This window comes from Trypanosoma conorhini, assembly GCF_003719485.1.
Source record: "Trypanosoma conorhini strain 025E chromosome Unknown Tco_14.4_contig_00143, whole genome shotgun sequence".
Taxonomy (NCBI): domain Eukaryota; phylum Euglenozoa; class Kinetoplastea; order Trypanosomatida; family Trypanosomatidae; genus Trypanosoma; species Trypanosoma conorhini.
The window spans coordinates 19,650-34,324 of record NW_021704232.1 but is presented as its reverse complement, the minus strand read 5'-3'; the positions used below and the strand labels follow the sequence as shown (position 1 = coordinate 34,324).

General features: G+C 49.3%; 5 protein-coding genes across 5 annotated transcripts, besides 7 other annotated features; all 5 read left to right on the top strand.

Moving 5' to 3' along the window:
• Nucleotides 1–50: a microsatellite.
• Nucleotides 51–210: 160 nt separating this feature from the next.
• On the top strand, nt 211–1,008 carry Tco025E_03250 (uncharacterized protein; the record flags this gene model as incomplete). The annotated part of the gene is made up of 1 exon (XM_029370170.1): nt 211–1,008. The coding sequence occupies one exon, from the start codon at nt 211–213 to the stop codon at nt 1,006–1,008; it is 798 nt and encodes a 265-aa protein (XP_029229694.1).
• A 1,419-nt stretch (nt 1,009–2,427) lies between these two features.
• Nucleotides 2,428–2,452: a microsatellite.
• A 20-nt stretch (nt 2,453–2,472) lies between these two features.
• Nucleotides 2,473–2,505: a sequence feature (A-rich).
• Nucleotides 2,506–5,645: 3,140 nt separating this feature from the next.
• On the top strand, nt 5,646–6,164 carry Tco025E_03249 (putative myosin heavy chain MYA2-related; the record flags this gene model as incomplete). Its single annotated transcript, XM_029370169.1, has 1 exon — nt 5,646–6,164. One exon carries the CDS (start codon nt 5,646–5,648, stop codon nt 6,162–6,164), a length of 519 nt encoding a protein of 172 aa, XP_029229693.1.
• Nucleotides 6,165–7,050: 886 nt separating this feature from the next.
• Nucleotides 7,051–8,226, top strand: Tco025E_03248 (tRNA wybutosine-synthesizing protein 2; the record flags this gene model as incomplete). The annotated part of the gene is made up of 1 exon (XM_029370168.1): nt 7,051–8,226. One exon carries the CDS (start codon nt 7,051–7,053, stop codon nt 8,224–8,226), a length of 1,176 nt encoding a protein of 391 aa, XP_029229692.1.
• A 435-nt stretch (nt 8,227–8,661) lies between these two features.
• Tco025E_03247 (uncharacterized protein) lies at nt 8,662–11,163 on the top strand (the record flags this gene model as incomplete). The annotated part of the gene is made up of 1 exon (XM_029370167.1): nt 8,662–11,163. One exon carries the CDS (start codon nt 8,662–8,664, stop codon nt 11,161–11,163), a length of 2,502 nt encoding a protein of 833 aa, XP_029229691.1.
• Nucleotides 11,164–11,261: 98 nt separating this feature from the next.
• Nucleotides 11,262–11,309: a sequence feature (GA-rich).
• A 1-nt stretch (nt 11,310) lies between these two features.
• Nucleotides 11,311–11,349: a microsatellite.
• Nucleotides 11,350–11,667: 318 nt separating this feature from the next.
• On the top strand, nt 11,668–13,782 carry Tco025E_03246 (glycerol-3-phosphate acyl transferase; the record flags this gene model as incomplete). Its single annotated transcript, XM_029370166.1, has 1 exon — nt 11,668–13,782. One exon carries the CDS (start codon nt 11,668–11,670, stop codon nt 13,780–13,782), a length of 2,115 nt encoding a protein of 704 aa, XP_029229690.1.
• Nucleotides 13,783–14,305: 523 nt separating this feature from the next.
• Nucleotides 14,306–14,358: a sequence feature (A-rich).
• A 24-nt stretch (nt 14,359–14,382) lies between these two features.
• Nucleotides 14,383–14,427: a sequence feature (GA-rich).
• Between the last annotated feature and the right edge of the window lie 248 nt (nt 14,428–14,675).

Here is a 14,675-nt window from a genome sequence, read left to right as displayed (position 1 = left end):
GCCGGCGCCGGCGCGGAGCGGGAGCGGGAGCGGACGCAGAGCCGGGGCGGCGCGCCGGCCTGCATCCCGGAGGCCCCCGTCTTTCAAATCTCCTTTTATTGTTGCTTTTTTTCTTTTTCGGAGCGGTAGTTTTACTTCAAAGGTTCCGCGGGGCGACGCCGCCCGTTTCCGACACGAGCCGGCGCGCCCCCATGCAAACATTTTGGCACCATGTTTGGGGATAGAAGTTTTTCAAGGAAAAATGCGACTCCCCTGGTTGAATTTGTGAGGACGCTCCGCGACCAAGGCAAAAGCGAGGGGAAGAAGCTATTTCCAAGGCGTTACAACGGCCGGCTGGCGACAGTTTCGGTGCCGGTAGTGCAAAAGGAGCCTACTCCCCCGGAGTGGGAAGTCACAGAGCGGGTGAACGCGTTAAAAGCGGAACCAAAACCCAGAAATGTGGTAAGGGAGAAACGACAACGAGGTTCATCCATGGATAATTTGATGCAAGCAAAATTCATGCGCTCACCCTTTGCGTGTGAGCTTTTAATAAAATCTTCCAAGGGCATGTACAGTTCTACCTACGTGGATGTGGAGCTAGCAACTCTTGGTCTACAACCCTTGTTGCAAGAAGTTCCTATTACTCGAAAAGAGACAAAGCCATTGATAGGAGTTTCATGTTGTTACTTCAGATTGGGTACTGCGCTTGTGGTAAGTGGATGCATCGTTGAAGTGAACACCACAGACGGTACAGCACAGATAGTTCCGGACAAGGGATTGTGTCTCGATGTGGAGTGGGTGAGTTTAAAAAAGCTATATCGTATCCCAGAAGATCTCACGGAAGTAAGGAGAATAGTATCCGAAAAAGTGTACACAATTCTTCAGCGTGAGTCAGAGGATTCAGCAGCTGCGGCTCAAAACGAATTATCCACAGTAGAACAGTGGGAGGAACTTCCGCCGTCCGACTCTCAAAGCGATGTTGTTATAGAAGAAAAGGAGGTTAAATCTGAAGCTGTACAGAATGCATGAATTACATCCATCTGCGTCGAAGTTTGGTATAATGTAAGGCAATGTGGGGCCCAACTGAATCGGGTTGCCTGTTTGTCAGACAACCTTGACTGTATTGGCTCTGCCATTGTTACTCGCATTTAACTTACGACTCTTTTTGATTTGGGCATCCTTGTTTGTTTTAATGAATATTGCTATGATTAAAAACCGCTTTTTCTTAAATTTGATTTTCCTGTATTTTGCTATTTTTCATCCGTTACGTATCACACTGAGTACTCTTTTTTTTTTGATTTCATCTTTACGATGATGATGCTTAGTGGCTTGCCGATTTTTTTTAATCTTCTCTACTCTTTTTTTTCTTCTATTCATTGAGTGCTTTTCACTACATATATATACATGTATTCTTCGCGGCAGAGGAATTACATATTTATTTATCCACGAAAGTTAAAAGCATAGCTGCTAAACTTCTTCTCATCTGGTTATTTTTTTTTGGATACAGCAATTCATTAGAAAAATAACTTATGGAGTTCCAAGGAAAACACTTTGAAATTCTGGAGAACTTTTCCTCGTGAAGGGAAATCTTTGAAAGGATCATGTATGTGTAGCTCTTCTGCAGCCGAATCGGAGCAACTCTTATAAATGAAATTCAGTGGCGCTGCCCCCCATATTCTTAAAACGTATTCCACTTGGGTGCTTTTCTTCTTATTGCTTTTGGGGGCTCAAATCAGTGGATCTGGATTATGCAACCGAACTTGTAAGTCCTTTTTTTGGGCCTTCGTATTTACAACTACCTGTAGTGTGGCTGAAAATACTCATTGCTGGAACAACATCACTGCACAGAAATCTGTTGGAGCGAGGCATAGAGGCTCATACCAGTATATAGGTTACAGCCAATGGGACTCGTTACGAAGCGAATATCGTAAGAATCAAAACAGTTGATTGTGGATATGTGTATAGGCCTAGGCAGAGCTTCCTGCTGAAACACTTGGGGTGCGCATGTTTTTTTTGTGGTATTGTTCTCAAAATTGTCTTGGGTAGAATTCAAGAAACGAATTTATTAGGTAAAGCTCTTGTTTTAACAGTCTTTCTAAGAAACAAGTTTCAAGAGACTTTCTCTAAAAATTCCCTCTTCCGTGTTGAAACAGTATGGATGGTAAGAAAGGGAGCGAGAAGAAGAAGCGGTGTATTGTTGCTATTCGTATTATTTCCCAAATTTGAGTCTATGGAACGTTCCTGATATGGATGTCTTGATATAATTTGTTTGGGGTGGAAATTAGCTTGCGATAACTGTAAATGTTTTTCCGCGTGAAACCGAGTCAGCCGAGGTAAGGCGTGTTAAACCCTTCTCATAAATACTTGATTTTCTTTTTCTTCTTCAAGTTTGGGGGGGTCTTTCTCATCTGGAATACGGTTATGCTTGTATTAATGCGTTTGAAGAGCTGTTTTTTTTGTTGTTGTTGTTTTGGAGGGGAGAGGGTTATATGCATTATGTTTTATTTTAGTTTTTTTCTTCTATTTCCTCTGACGCTTTTCCTCCTAACACCGAAAATGTTCTTTTTTTTATCACACAGCGAATCGTATTTTGTTTTATTCGCCGTTTTGGATACAAGCGAAGTATGAATACTGCGGCATTGAAGTATCTTTTGTATATATATATGTATACCTTTTTATCTGCGTTGATGGAGTTGTGTCATTTCCTTGTTCGCTGATTACCTCTCTGCACTTAGCCTTTTTTTTTCTGGGTTCTTCATCTTTGTTTTTAATCATAATAATTACTTTGGAGCATTTGTTGGTTAGTTGTACCTCGCGTGTGGCAATACGAACACTTATTCTCATTTCTATTGCAGCTCCTGTTCCTGTTATTCTTCCTCCTTCTACAAATGCCTGTATATATGTATTACCCTTTTATCTTCTCCTACTCCGACATAAGGTTGCATGCCGCGTCTGCTGTACGTATAGGTGCTCTTGCGGCCTTCTATTCACCTGTGCATCAGTGGATTATTGGGAAAATCACTGCGCACAATACCAAAACAGGTACGTATAGCTTTTCCGCGACAGAGCCAGAATTTATATCGGCTGATAATTTGGCCCGGGATTCGAACAAATTGTAGTTACCTTACGTAAATGTCCTGGACGAGGACGTTGATGAACTAATTAACCTCATGGAGCTTTATGAGGCTTCGCTACTATTTTGTTTAAGGAGGCGCTATGTCCAAGATGTGGTATATTACAAATATCGGGCCTATCCTTCTGGCTTTAAACCCTTTTAATTATTCCATTCCCTGGTACCATTGAATCTAAAATGGTCCAGTACCTCTCCGAGGATCTTGTTATCGAGAAAAGCCTGCCCCATCCATGGGCCACGGCTCACAATACGTACTGGGAAATGTGAGAGAGTGGTATAAATCAGACTCTTCTTGTCACTGGAGAGAGTGGGGCGGGAGAAACGGAAGCTGCAAAGATTGTCTTGAAGTATTTAGCTGAATTAGGCACCAAAAATGGGTCGTGTGAAGATCGAGAGGCCTCTATACAAATCAACAAGCGTGTTTTGGCTGCAACGCCTATTCTTGAAGGCTTTGGGAATGCCAAGACGATCCGAAATAACAACAGTTCTCGTTTTGGAAAACGCTCAAGACTTCAAATTGATATCAATGGTGTTTTGTTAGGTTACCATGTGACAAACTACTTATTGGAAAAATCAAGGATAATAACTGCGGCCACGGGGGGTCGTGTGTATCACTTCTATCATCAACTTGTGCAGGAAGCCTTGGGGAAGGAGTTTTCTTTGCGGAATCCTAAAGTCTATCGACTCCTTGATGCTGGCGATTGCATTAGTATCTATGGTGTAGGTGATGCTCTAGAGTATGCATCCACGAAGCGAGCGATGGATGATGTCGGCGTAACCGAAGAAGAGCAATTGTCTATTTGTCGTTTTGTCACAGGCGTGGTGTTTCCTCAAAATACTGGCTTTGTGGAATCTGAGGAACGTGCTGAACGTACTGCAAAAGTGGATTAGCACCTTTTACCGGTTTTGGCACGTGCTTGTGAATTGTGGGGGATCAATGAGGAAGACTTCAAAAAAGACTTGGTTTCCACATGTATTATTACTCAAAAAGAGCAGACAGTGAAACTGTTGAACTAGGCGAAGGCATTGGACGCAATAGATTCGGTATGTAAATGCTTGTATGCTTGGCTATTTGATTGGCTTGTATTTAAAATTAACCAAACCACAAATCGAGAGGCGACTACAACGCACCGGATAGGCCTTCTGGATATCTTTTATTTTGAGAGTTTTCAAAAGAACAGTTTTAAACAGCTGTGCATTAATTTGACAAATGAGGCTCTGCAGGGCCATTATAATTCGGTACATCTTTAGATTAGATATGCGGGAATGGCAGAATAAGGACATTGACACAACGCAAGTGAAATTCGCTGACAATAACGAGTGCCTGGATTTGCTGATGGGATAGGTTGGGGTATTTACTCTCCTGGACGAAGAGTGTGCGGTGAGTGGTAACGAGGCAATCTACTTTAACAAACTTGTGGTGAAGTTTACACCTGCTAAAGAAAAAGGCGGCAGCACGCATTTCCTATGGGCCAGTGGGCGTGCTATAGATAATCACTTCATCATTCGGCATTACGCGGCGCATGCTCAGTACAATGTGGATGGTTTTTTTTAGACAAAAACAGAGACAAATAAAAAAGGGAATGAAACATATTTTTCTCCAGTCGAAGTTGTCACTAATTCCAGAGATCGTTCCAAAGGAAGATGGTAAAACAGCTTCTAAAGGAACAGTCGGGGGTTCATTTATTAAGCAGCTCCTTGAGTTGATGGCTCTCATCAATTAGAAGATCTCGCATTGAATACGTTGCATCAAGCCTAATGCTGAGAGAAAGTGCAGTAAATCCTACAGCCGTTTGGTGCTGCAGTGATTACGATCTGCAGGTGTATTCGAGACACTCAGGATACGAAAGGCGGGATACCCTATAAGATTTAAATACGATGAGCTTGTAAAACGCTACAGTGTTTTCTGCAAGGGCAGAGCGCACGGGAAAGAAGTTTGTATACAATTTCTACAAGACTGCGATATCGACATGTTACAGGTACGACTTTGAAAGTCAAAGTTCTTTATGAAGCATGAAGCTTACTCTAAACTTAATCGTGTCAGGGAGCTGGCGATTCTCCGAATTGCTTGTTTGTTTCAAGCGGTGGCCCGAGGGAGTTTGGGGCGCTGACATTTTTCTTGTGAGTATGCGAGAATACACCGCCAGAGAATGAAACAGGAAGCGCAGATTCGAGAAGAGCTACCGCGAAGACAGGGGGAGGAGGAGGAAAGCAGACGAGTGCGAGTAAAGGCTGAACGTGAGAGTCGAGAGTCGCTTCACAGGGAGCGAAGAAACAGAGCAGCTATATGTATTCAAAAATTGATTCGTGGCTTTTTAAGCAGGAATAAATCTTTTATGGTGTACCTCTATACTCTACGCGCGCGCGAGGAGCACACGCGCGACGCGGAGCGGCAAAAATATCGTCTGTAGGAGGCGACTAGACAGCGGCGGATTCGCACCGTGGAGGCTCAAATGTGGGAGGCGAGAGAGGGTCAGCAGGGGGCAACTACCACGCATCGTCGATAGTTACTCCGTGAAAGAGAGAGCATACAATGCGGCTGCTAGAAGAGGGGCGACGGTTGCGCGATGCACAACTAAAAAAGGAGCTTGCGCACGCAAAAGCACAGCATGCCAAGGAGAGTGTCCAAAGACGCAAGCATCTGCGAGAAGTGTGGAAGGGAACCTCCCAAAGGAAGCCATGGAACGTCTGTGTCGCGTCACAAATTGCGGAAGAAGGTTTCCTGGGAGTAATGCTCAAACAGTTGCGCGGCGATGTCGAAGCTTCAAATAAAACTCTCATGGAGCCCCTTCGTGATGCCAACACATCTCCTCTTCGGCAGGATTCAACATTTGATAGGGTCAAGGTCCAGTGGGGGGCAGGGGAACGGTGGATGGACGAGCGCGAGTGGATACTCGGTCCACGCCCTGAGGCGCATGTTTTGACCTTGACCTCGCATCAGCGCAAGCTTGTGGGAAATTATCGCATTCAGAGTGTGTCGAAGGTATTGTGGGAAGTGGAAGCCACTGCCGCTGCTCTTTCCTTTCAAAAGCAGCACCAACAGGGATATTGAAGCGTCAAGAAGACGTAGCACCGCAACCCCATTTTTGTCGCCTGCTCTGGTTGCATGGAGGAGAAAAGGTTGCTTTGCATCGAGCTTTTTATGGGGCTGCAACTAAGCTGCACCTGCAACACGTTCAGATGTGTGCTTTTATTATATTACATTTAATTTTTGCCTCCTCTAAGCGATGGCGAAGACATTTTAAGAGGAAAGCAGGAGGATCAGTTGAGTCCGTGCCTTGTTGCATAACTGTCTGTTATGTGTTGCTGTAATATATGAACAGTGGGCGACTAGCGCGATATGTACACGTGCGTTGGTGAGGTAGAAGGTGTGGGATGTGTGTGGGGCTTCGTAATGAGCAGAGCATAGTTGGTGCCTTTAAGTTCCACGCACTGCTCTTTTAGGGGGCTTGTGCCTACACGGTCTTGGACAGGATGTGCAAGTTAACGCCACCGGAGAACGTGGGTGTGTCTCTGGAGTGTGCTTCCTCGTTGGAGACATCGTGACGTTTCGTGGGATCACTCTATCTATTTCTGTAGAGTTTGCCGTGTCTTAAACACCAACTTGCTTGAATGTGTTTGCCAGATATGGTCACATACAGTATGTCTTTTTATTTTATTAGTATTAGTATTCGGTACTTTGTCCTCGTGATTTGACTTCTTCCCTCTGTTTTGTTTTACGATTGTTTATATTTGTCCTAACTGCGCATGCGTGTAACTGTTGCCTTCGAGCCTCTATGCTATCCCCTTTCCGCCATACCGGCAATGCGTGTGTGCGTGCGTGCACCCGAGCTGTAGTGCGCCACCGAGCAGGCGTGCGTGTCTTGCATTAATTAGGCCCTTTCATTTCTCTTTCGGCGGTGGTGTGGGGAAAGGGGTAGGGACGAGGCGACAGAAACATGAGGGGTATTTCTGCCCGGGGGAAGCTCCTCGTCGTTGTCATTGTGGCGATTCTCACGTGGTTGCTGCGGAGGTACGTGCTGAGAGTTGGACGTTTGTGCGGTGCCAAGCGAAGATGCGGGGGGAACGGCACGTCAGGCAAGACCGGGAGAGGCAAGCTGCGGCTTGCGCCGAGGAAGGTGGACCTTTTTGTTCAGAAGGCCCGAGAACAGGACGCGTCGGTGGCGGAGACGGCAGATATTGTACGGCTATTTCCAAGGCGCTTTGAAGTTCTGGGCCACGTGGTTGTGGCGAAGCTCAACTCCGGCGTGGCGCGGGAGGAGTTCGCGGTCTACGCCAAGGCGTTTGCCGCGTCCTTTTTTCCGCGCGTTGTCGATGTTGTGTTGCTGGACACGGAAGGCATCGATGGGGAGCTGCGGCTACCAAAGTTGGAGACACTCTGGGCAGAGGACGCCGCGCTAATAACAATGCCGAAGGAGTCGTTAAGGTACGCGCTAAAACAGTTTCAGGAACCGTCGTATATTTCCCAAGAGGATTTGAAGCGATTTGAGGCCTACCCAGAGTCGGTGACGTTCACAACGCACGTGGAAAACGGCATCCGGTACAGTTTTGACGTCTGCAAGGTGATGTTCTGCAGCGGCAATGGAACGGAACGCATGCACTTTGCCGCCGTTAATGCTAAGGATGAGGTGGTGGTGGACATGTTCGCGGGGATCGGGTACTTCACTGTGCCCCTCGCGAAGTCTGGCTGCGTCAAAGTCATTCACGCTTTAGAAAAGAATGAGACAAGCGTGGGGTTTCTAATGTACAACGCGCTGCAAAACCGGGTTGGGCATTTGGTTCGTGCGTACTGCGGAGATAACCGGGAGGTGGCGTCGGAGTTGTGTGGCCAGTGTGACCGGGTGATCATGGGTTACATCCCGTCCTGCAGTGCCTTCCTGCCGCGAGCCATTTCCTTCTTGAGGCGCTCGCCGCATGGGGACCCGGCTGGAACGGTTCATTACCACTTCCTCTCCGAGAAGGCGACGGCTGTGGCGACCGTCAAGCAACACGCGCGGGCGGAGCTAGGCGAGCGGGTCACGGCGTTGATGCGCGTCACGGAGGTCCGCACAGTGAAGTCGTACGCGCCGAAGCTTTTCCACCACGTCGCGGATCTCCGCTTCGAGGCGTCGTAGACGGCAGCAGCCGCAGCCACCACCACCGGCACCGCGGAGGGGAGAGGGGGGTGGCGCCAACTAATAACGGACCCCCATGCGCCAACGGAGGGAAACGAAGGGGTGGGGTGGGTGGGGACTGTGCTCACCTCCCGCCACTGTGAAGGGGGGTGGGGGCCCTGTAGTTGCCTCGTGTTCGCGTTGTGGCTTGTGCTCCTCCTCACACGCACACACCCTTTTTCTTTCCTTCCTTCTTTCTCATGTGCGTGCAAAGCTATGTTGCCGTTGTGTCTTCTTTCTTCTTTACTTTCTCTCTGGGTGCGCAACTGCAGTTTGTTTGCCAGCGACGCTCTCTTCGGCGGCGGCGGCGGCAAGAGGGAGGTTGTGGCAACTCCCTAGGAAGGCAACGGAGAAACAGGTAGTCCACTCCAGCACAAGCAAGCAAGCAAGCAGGGGATGAAGTCGTCTGAGGTGCAGAAGGACTCCATCCGGGCAGCCATCCTGATGGAGTGCGTCAAGAACAAATCCTTGGACGTCGTCTACCAGAGCTCGGTGTTGTACCAGCGACTGACCTCTCAGGAGACACGCAACCTGGTCTACGAGTGTTGCCTGGAGTTGGTGGAGGACCCTCAGCGGCGAAGGGACGTGGGCCAACTTATTCTCAACTGCGTCTCCAGTTTCCCGCCCTCGCAGGCGACACTGCAGGCGATCGCCAACAAGTGCCGGTCCTATGCCACCAGTCGAACCCCATACAGTGGCATCTATCAAGAGCTGAAGACCGTCGTGGACACGTACCTTCATCACAAGCCGCTGAGTTACATGCTTGGTCGCACGCTTCCGCGAGGAAAGCAGGGACTTATTTTTCGCCAGGGCGGGCTAAGTAGGAATCCGGATTACATTCAAAAGTGCGTCTTGCAGCCTCCCATAGCGCCGCACACGGAGAAGGGAAAACCCATCGTCCCCATCTCCAGCTGGTCCAATGAGGAGTTGGCAGTGACTGCGGGGGAAAAGAACAGAGCACGCAGTGGTTACTGGACTGTGAAGTACCACGTGGTCGGGTGCAAGGATTACATTAATCAGCTTCCATTGGAGTGCACGGAGGCTGTCATTGATCAACAGGTGCGTGTGTTGAGCTCGTTTTGGGAAAAATATACGACCAATCGGGCCTTGCTTAGAGCGACATCGTTTCTTATTAAATTAATGTGTGATGCATACGTGTCGAAAATTCCCTTGCAGTCGAACTACTCATTCTTTCGCTCTGTGAGTATATGTTATCTTCCGACGCTATTTGATCTGATGGGTAGCACCTACGTTTGTGTTCGAAATCACGTGTACGACATTTTGCTGACGCTGGGGATACACCTTCAGCTTGTGGATACGCAGGGAGTGTTTCCAGGCTGCACCGAGGCTCTGGAAGAGGAACTCATTTGGCTTCTCTTGACCGTGCTGCGAAAGCAGGCGCTTCATGAGGGCAGCGATGAGATGGTGTGGACGGCGGCCGCGAAGTGTGCCTTGACTATCATCCCTTCTCATAAACTTCACCGCATTGGTGCTTCTGTGCTGTATCAGTTTCTTACTCTTCCCACCATTATTGCATATCATCCGCATCTCTACACCACATTTGCCGAGGCCTTTGCGAAAAGGGTCCTCCGCTGGGACCCCGCCGCTGAGGAGACAGAAGACGCATTAACTCTGGATGAGGAGGAATTTAGGCAGCTGGGTCACCAGCCTGTCGCCAAGCTGCTGTACCTGTACCGTCAATCCATGACACTGGGGTCTCGCTTAGCCTTTTTCCAGGTCCTTTTTACACATGCGGTGACTCTTCTGCAAAGTCACTCATCTCTGTCACGGCTGTACCCGCGGATACTGCGGCGTTGCTACGTTGAACTAGTGAAGGTTGGGTTCCACTGGCACCTGCACCCCTTGCTTTTTTATCAGTCGCACCAGGTCTTTCGCGAGTTGCCAGGGCATATTACATATGACATGGACGTCAAGGAGATGCGAGAGTACAAAACAGAGGCGGTGGCTATTGTTGAGTGCATCTTACAACTCGTGGAGGAAGATGCACGTTTGCCTGACGCTATTATGAATGCGTTTAGAAATACGGTAGGATCACGAACAGAAGAATGTGCCGATCTTGCCACGGTGCTTACAGAGTGTTTGTCTATTATTCCAGCCATGCTAAAAGAGGATACAGATGGGGATTTGTACAATATTGGCTGGCGCATGGCGTTTTACTGCATGCGACTCAGCATGGAGAACTTGGGAAGTGAGCGAAGCACGGCAATCATTGAGAAGTTGACAAAAAATTTAGTCTCCTTTCCTGGGTCAAGGGATCGCCTGGAGTTGGCAAAGATTAGAAGTGTTTGCCCGGATGTCTTGACTTCCTTAATGCTTCTGGGACGGAAACATGCAAATCAGGCAGTAGAACCGTTTAGCACCTTAATATTGCGTTTCTTACTCGACACAGAGGTAGTTGACACACAGACAGTGATGCGGCTGTACTACCGCCTTATAGGGTGCATAACGATTCAGAACGGTCCTCTAAATAAATCGCCTGAGGCTGACATATCACAGATGTTGTGTAGTGAGCAACTTGTGACAGCCCAATCGATTGTGGAGGACATTGGGGCACGCGTGCTGTGGGCGCTTTACCGGGCGCTGTATCAGGTGCAGTTTTTTTCTGCCTGTCGGGCACGCCATGTGTTGGCCTTTTTTCTGGACGAATTGGAACCCGTGGGCGGCAGTAGTCAGGCCCATGCGTGGAAAACTGTCATGGCGGATCCGTACCCTCCTGTTGCGTTGATTGGGGCGCAAAAGATCCTGCAAATGTGCGGCAGGAGCGCGTATGACCGCTTTGACGAGGCGATGAGTATCCCGCAAAAGAGCGAAAAAGGCGATTCCGTCTATGCGCTTGCCGTCAAGGTGGCTCAGCTGGCGGAGTCGCGAAAGGAGTGAGGCTTCCGCGGACGGCGACAGTGGAACGGGAGCGCTCAGCCCGGTGCTTTTGGGACTCCTTCACTTCTTCAATTTTCGCCCGTTTTATTTTTACTCCTTCTCTCTCTCCCTCTGTGTGTGTGTGCGTGTCTGTTTCTCTCTCTCTCGCACACACACACACACACACACACACACACACACACACACGCATACCTCACTGTCCCTCCACGAACCCCTCCCCTCTGTTTTACTTGGGCGGCTCGAGAACATTTATCACTGCTTCTTCGCGTGTCTCCCGCTTCAGCAGAGTCACAAGAAAAGGGTACGACAAGGTCGGCCGGGGACAGTAGGGAAAAACAGTAAGTGCGCACACCACCGCACCGTGAGAGAGACGAAGCAAAGAAGGGGAGGTGGGAAAGAGGGCATAAAATTCAAGCGACAAACAGCAACGAAAGCAGCAACGCGAGGTGAAAGACGACGCAAACAGGTCAAGCGAGACAGCGAGAGAGAGGGAAGTAGGGAATTATGAGCCTGCCTGATGAAGAGTCTTCGTTGTCCTCCAAGTTGGCAGGAGGCGTGGCTGAGGGCGCTGCTGGCAACCCTCCAAAGCCGCCTCTTGAGGTTAGTGAGGCGCAAGCGGTGCCGAATGATAACCACGATGCAGAACAGGTCGGCAAGACACAAACGCCAGCAACGAAGTTGTGTACAGGGGAAGCGGTTGGAGAAGGGGCAGACAAGTGTGAGGCCACTCTGAATCCGCCGTTGCGCACGCGGCGGAGCGTCACAAAGGACCGTATCGAAGTGCAAAAGCCGAACAATATTCCTCGTTGCACGGTGTGTGGTGAGGATGTCCCAGTGCGTGAGCGACTCGATTACCGGGATCGTCTCCGTTTTGTTGAGTGGCTCTCCAAGCATCTGAGCAAACTGCACGACCTTGTCGTACAGTTGTTTATCGAATTTTTTATGTGGGCCCTTGTGAATATTTACTTCCGTGAGGTGACAGTTGTGAACACGGAAAGCATCCCAAAGACTGGCGCGGTTGTGTTTTATGGCAACCATCAAAATCAGTTTATAGATGCCTTGCTGATTCGAGCTAATTGTGGGCGCCCCGTGCGATTTATAATGGCGGAAAAGTCATTTCACCGCCCCATCATTGGACAATTTGCACGCATGATGCATGCGGTTCCAGTTGTTCGTCCACAGGATGTTCCCCTCATACCTGGAGAAGGATCTCTGACACGCATGGATGGCGCCATCGTTCATGGCGAGGGAACCAAGTTCACCACTTTGCTTCTGGACGGCGATGTAATCATATGGTGGAAAGGGACAATCAAGTGCACGGCACAAGTACTTCACGTTAACTCGGATACAGAGTTGGAACTCACGATGCCGGTTATGCCGTCAAATGTCGTAGGGCAGCCCACACCGTTTAGGATTTCCCGCCGCATTGATCACTCCGTCATGTACACCAGCGTGTACGAGACGCTGCAAAACGGTGAGTGTATAGGCATTTTTCCTGAGGGTGGCTCTCATGATCGTACCTCGCTTCTTCCACTCAAAGCCGGTGTGGCGCTTTTCAGCCTTGGGGCGGCAGAGCGAGGAGTCAGCGTTAAGGTGGTGCCGTGCGGGTTGACGTACTTTTATGGACATAAATTTCGCAGCCGCGCCTATCTTGAGTTTGGCGACCCCATTACGCCCTCCGAGGAGCTTGTGGCGCTCTTCAGCCGCGATAGACGCAAGGCGACTGGTATATTTTTGGAACACCTCAACGCGGAGTTGCGTGGGTTTACCATTAATGTCCCTAACTGGAGTGCTCTGAACTTTCTGCATGGATTTCGTCAGTTGTACCAGCCCCCAAATTGCATTCTGGCAACACGGGACTACCTGCGCCTGGCTCGCCGCCTCAGCGTCATCATGGAGGCAGAAAAGGACAACCCAGAATTTATCGATTACCGCAACCGTGTAGAAAACTATCGGGACTACTGCAACGCCCTTCTCGTGCGTGATAGTCAGGCCGCCACCCTTGGGAAATTGGGGTCCATCGAGGCACAACAACTGCAGCTGCTTTTCCGTCGCTCCTTTACTTTATTTTTGATGGGAGTTATTCTTGTGCCATTCTTCGTTGTCTGCCTTCCAATTGGGATCCTGGCGAGTTTATTGGCAGATCGTCAACGGAAAAAGGCTCTTTCCGAGAGCACTGTGAAGGTTATGGGTGTCGACGTGGAGGGGTCCTATAAGCTGCTTGTGGGTTTTTTTAGTGTCCCGCTTGTATTCACGTTTGTTTCCCTGGTGACTTTTTTCTACACGGATCTTCGCACAGCCCTAACCGTGTTCTTTAGCCTTCCCATGGCGATGTACGTTTCTCTCTTGATTCTTCAAGAGGCCATGATGGAGTTGCGCGCGGCCCTGCCGCTGTTGATGTCCGTTATATCGAAGCACAAGCAGTTTAGGAAGTTGTACGAGCGTCGTAAGGCGTTGGTGGCGCTCACAAATGAGCTCGTTCGCAAGTGGGATCCTGAGCTGGCAGAGGAGGTGCAGACGTACGTGCGAGAGTCGAATTGCGACATGAAACGGCGTGAACCCTCACTTTTTTCGTTGCGCCACAGCAGCCTTCGACGGCTTGCCGACAAAAATAACTGACTGTCATTCACCACCTCATCTGGGGTGCTTGATCGTTTGTAGCAAGCACTGCTTAAAAGAAAAGAAAAAAGTGGGCCTCTCTCCCCCACGTTGCACGCCAATGCTGGTCGCCAACAGGCCATCTGTTTCTAGGCAGCTCAAAGTGTTACACGTGCACGAACAACATATGCACATTTACTTGGGTTTACTTTTTATTTATATGTGGGCGAGACCCAGGTGAGTAGGCGTTATTGCTATTAGTGTGGTATTTGTTCGCTATTTTGCGTGGGAGAGTGCCTTTTTTTCCCGCACCTTTTTCCTTTTTGTCGATGTTGCTTGTGTGGGGAATTAATTTCGAACTTCATCTGCATCTCGCTCTAATTTTTAAGTGCCGCATTTTGATGTGTTTATTGTTATGGTGGTGTTGCTGTGGGTGGATGCTCGTCATCAGCGCCCTTCCGCCCTGCTGCGGCTGCTTGTGCGTGTCCTCCTCTCCCCCTGAGAGGCACCGCCGTCTCTTCATGTGATGAATTATTATTGTTTATTTATTTATTATTTTTTGTGTGTTTTTTACTTTTATTTTTACTGTTGTTTTTAATCGCCTCGACTGATTTATTATCGCTTTTCTTCTTCTGCTTCTTTGCGTTTCTGCTCCTTTTATTTTTCACGTGTCTCGACGGCGTTGAAGGTCGAGGGAGCTAAGGCGAAGGTGGGAGCGCCGTTGCGGAGTGGCGGTGGTCGTCGCGCTGCTGCTGGGCTCTTGTCGTGTTGCGCGAGGGCGGAATGCAGGCGATCATCACCACCGCGACGTCGCTGGGGGGCGAGGCGCGGGAGCAGCGGGAGGTGAAGCCCGCCGCTGCCCCCGCCCCCGACTGGGCCACCATGTACACGCGCAAGCCCGCCGGCACCAGCAC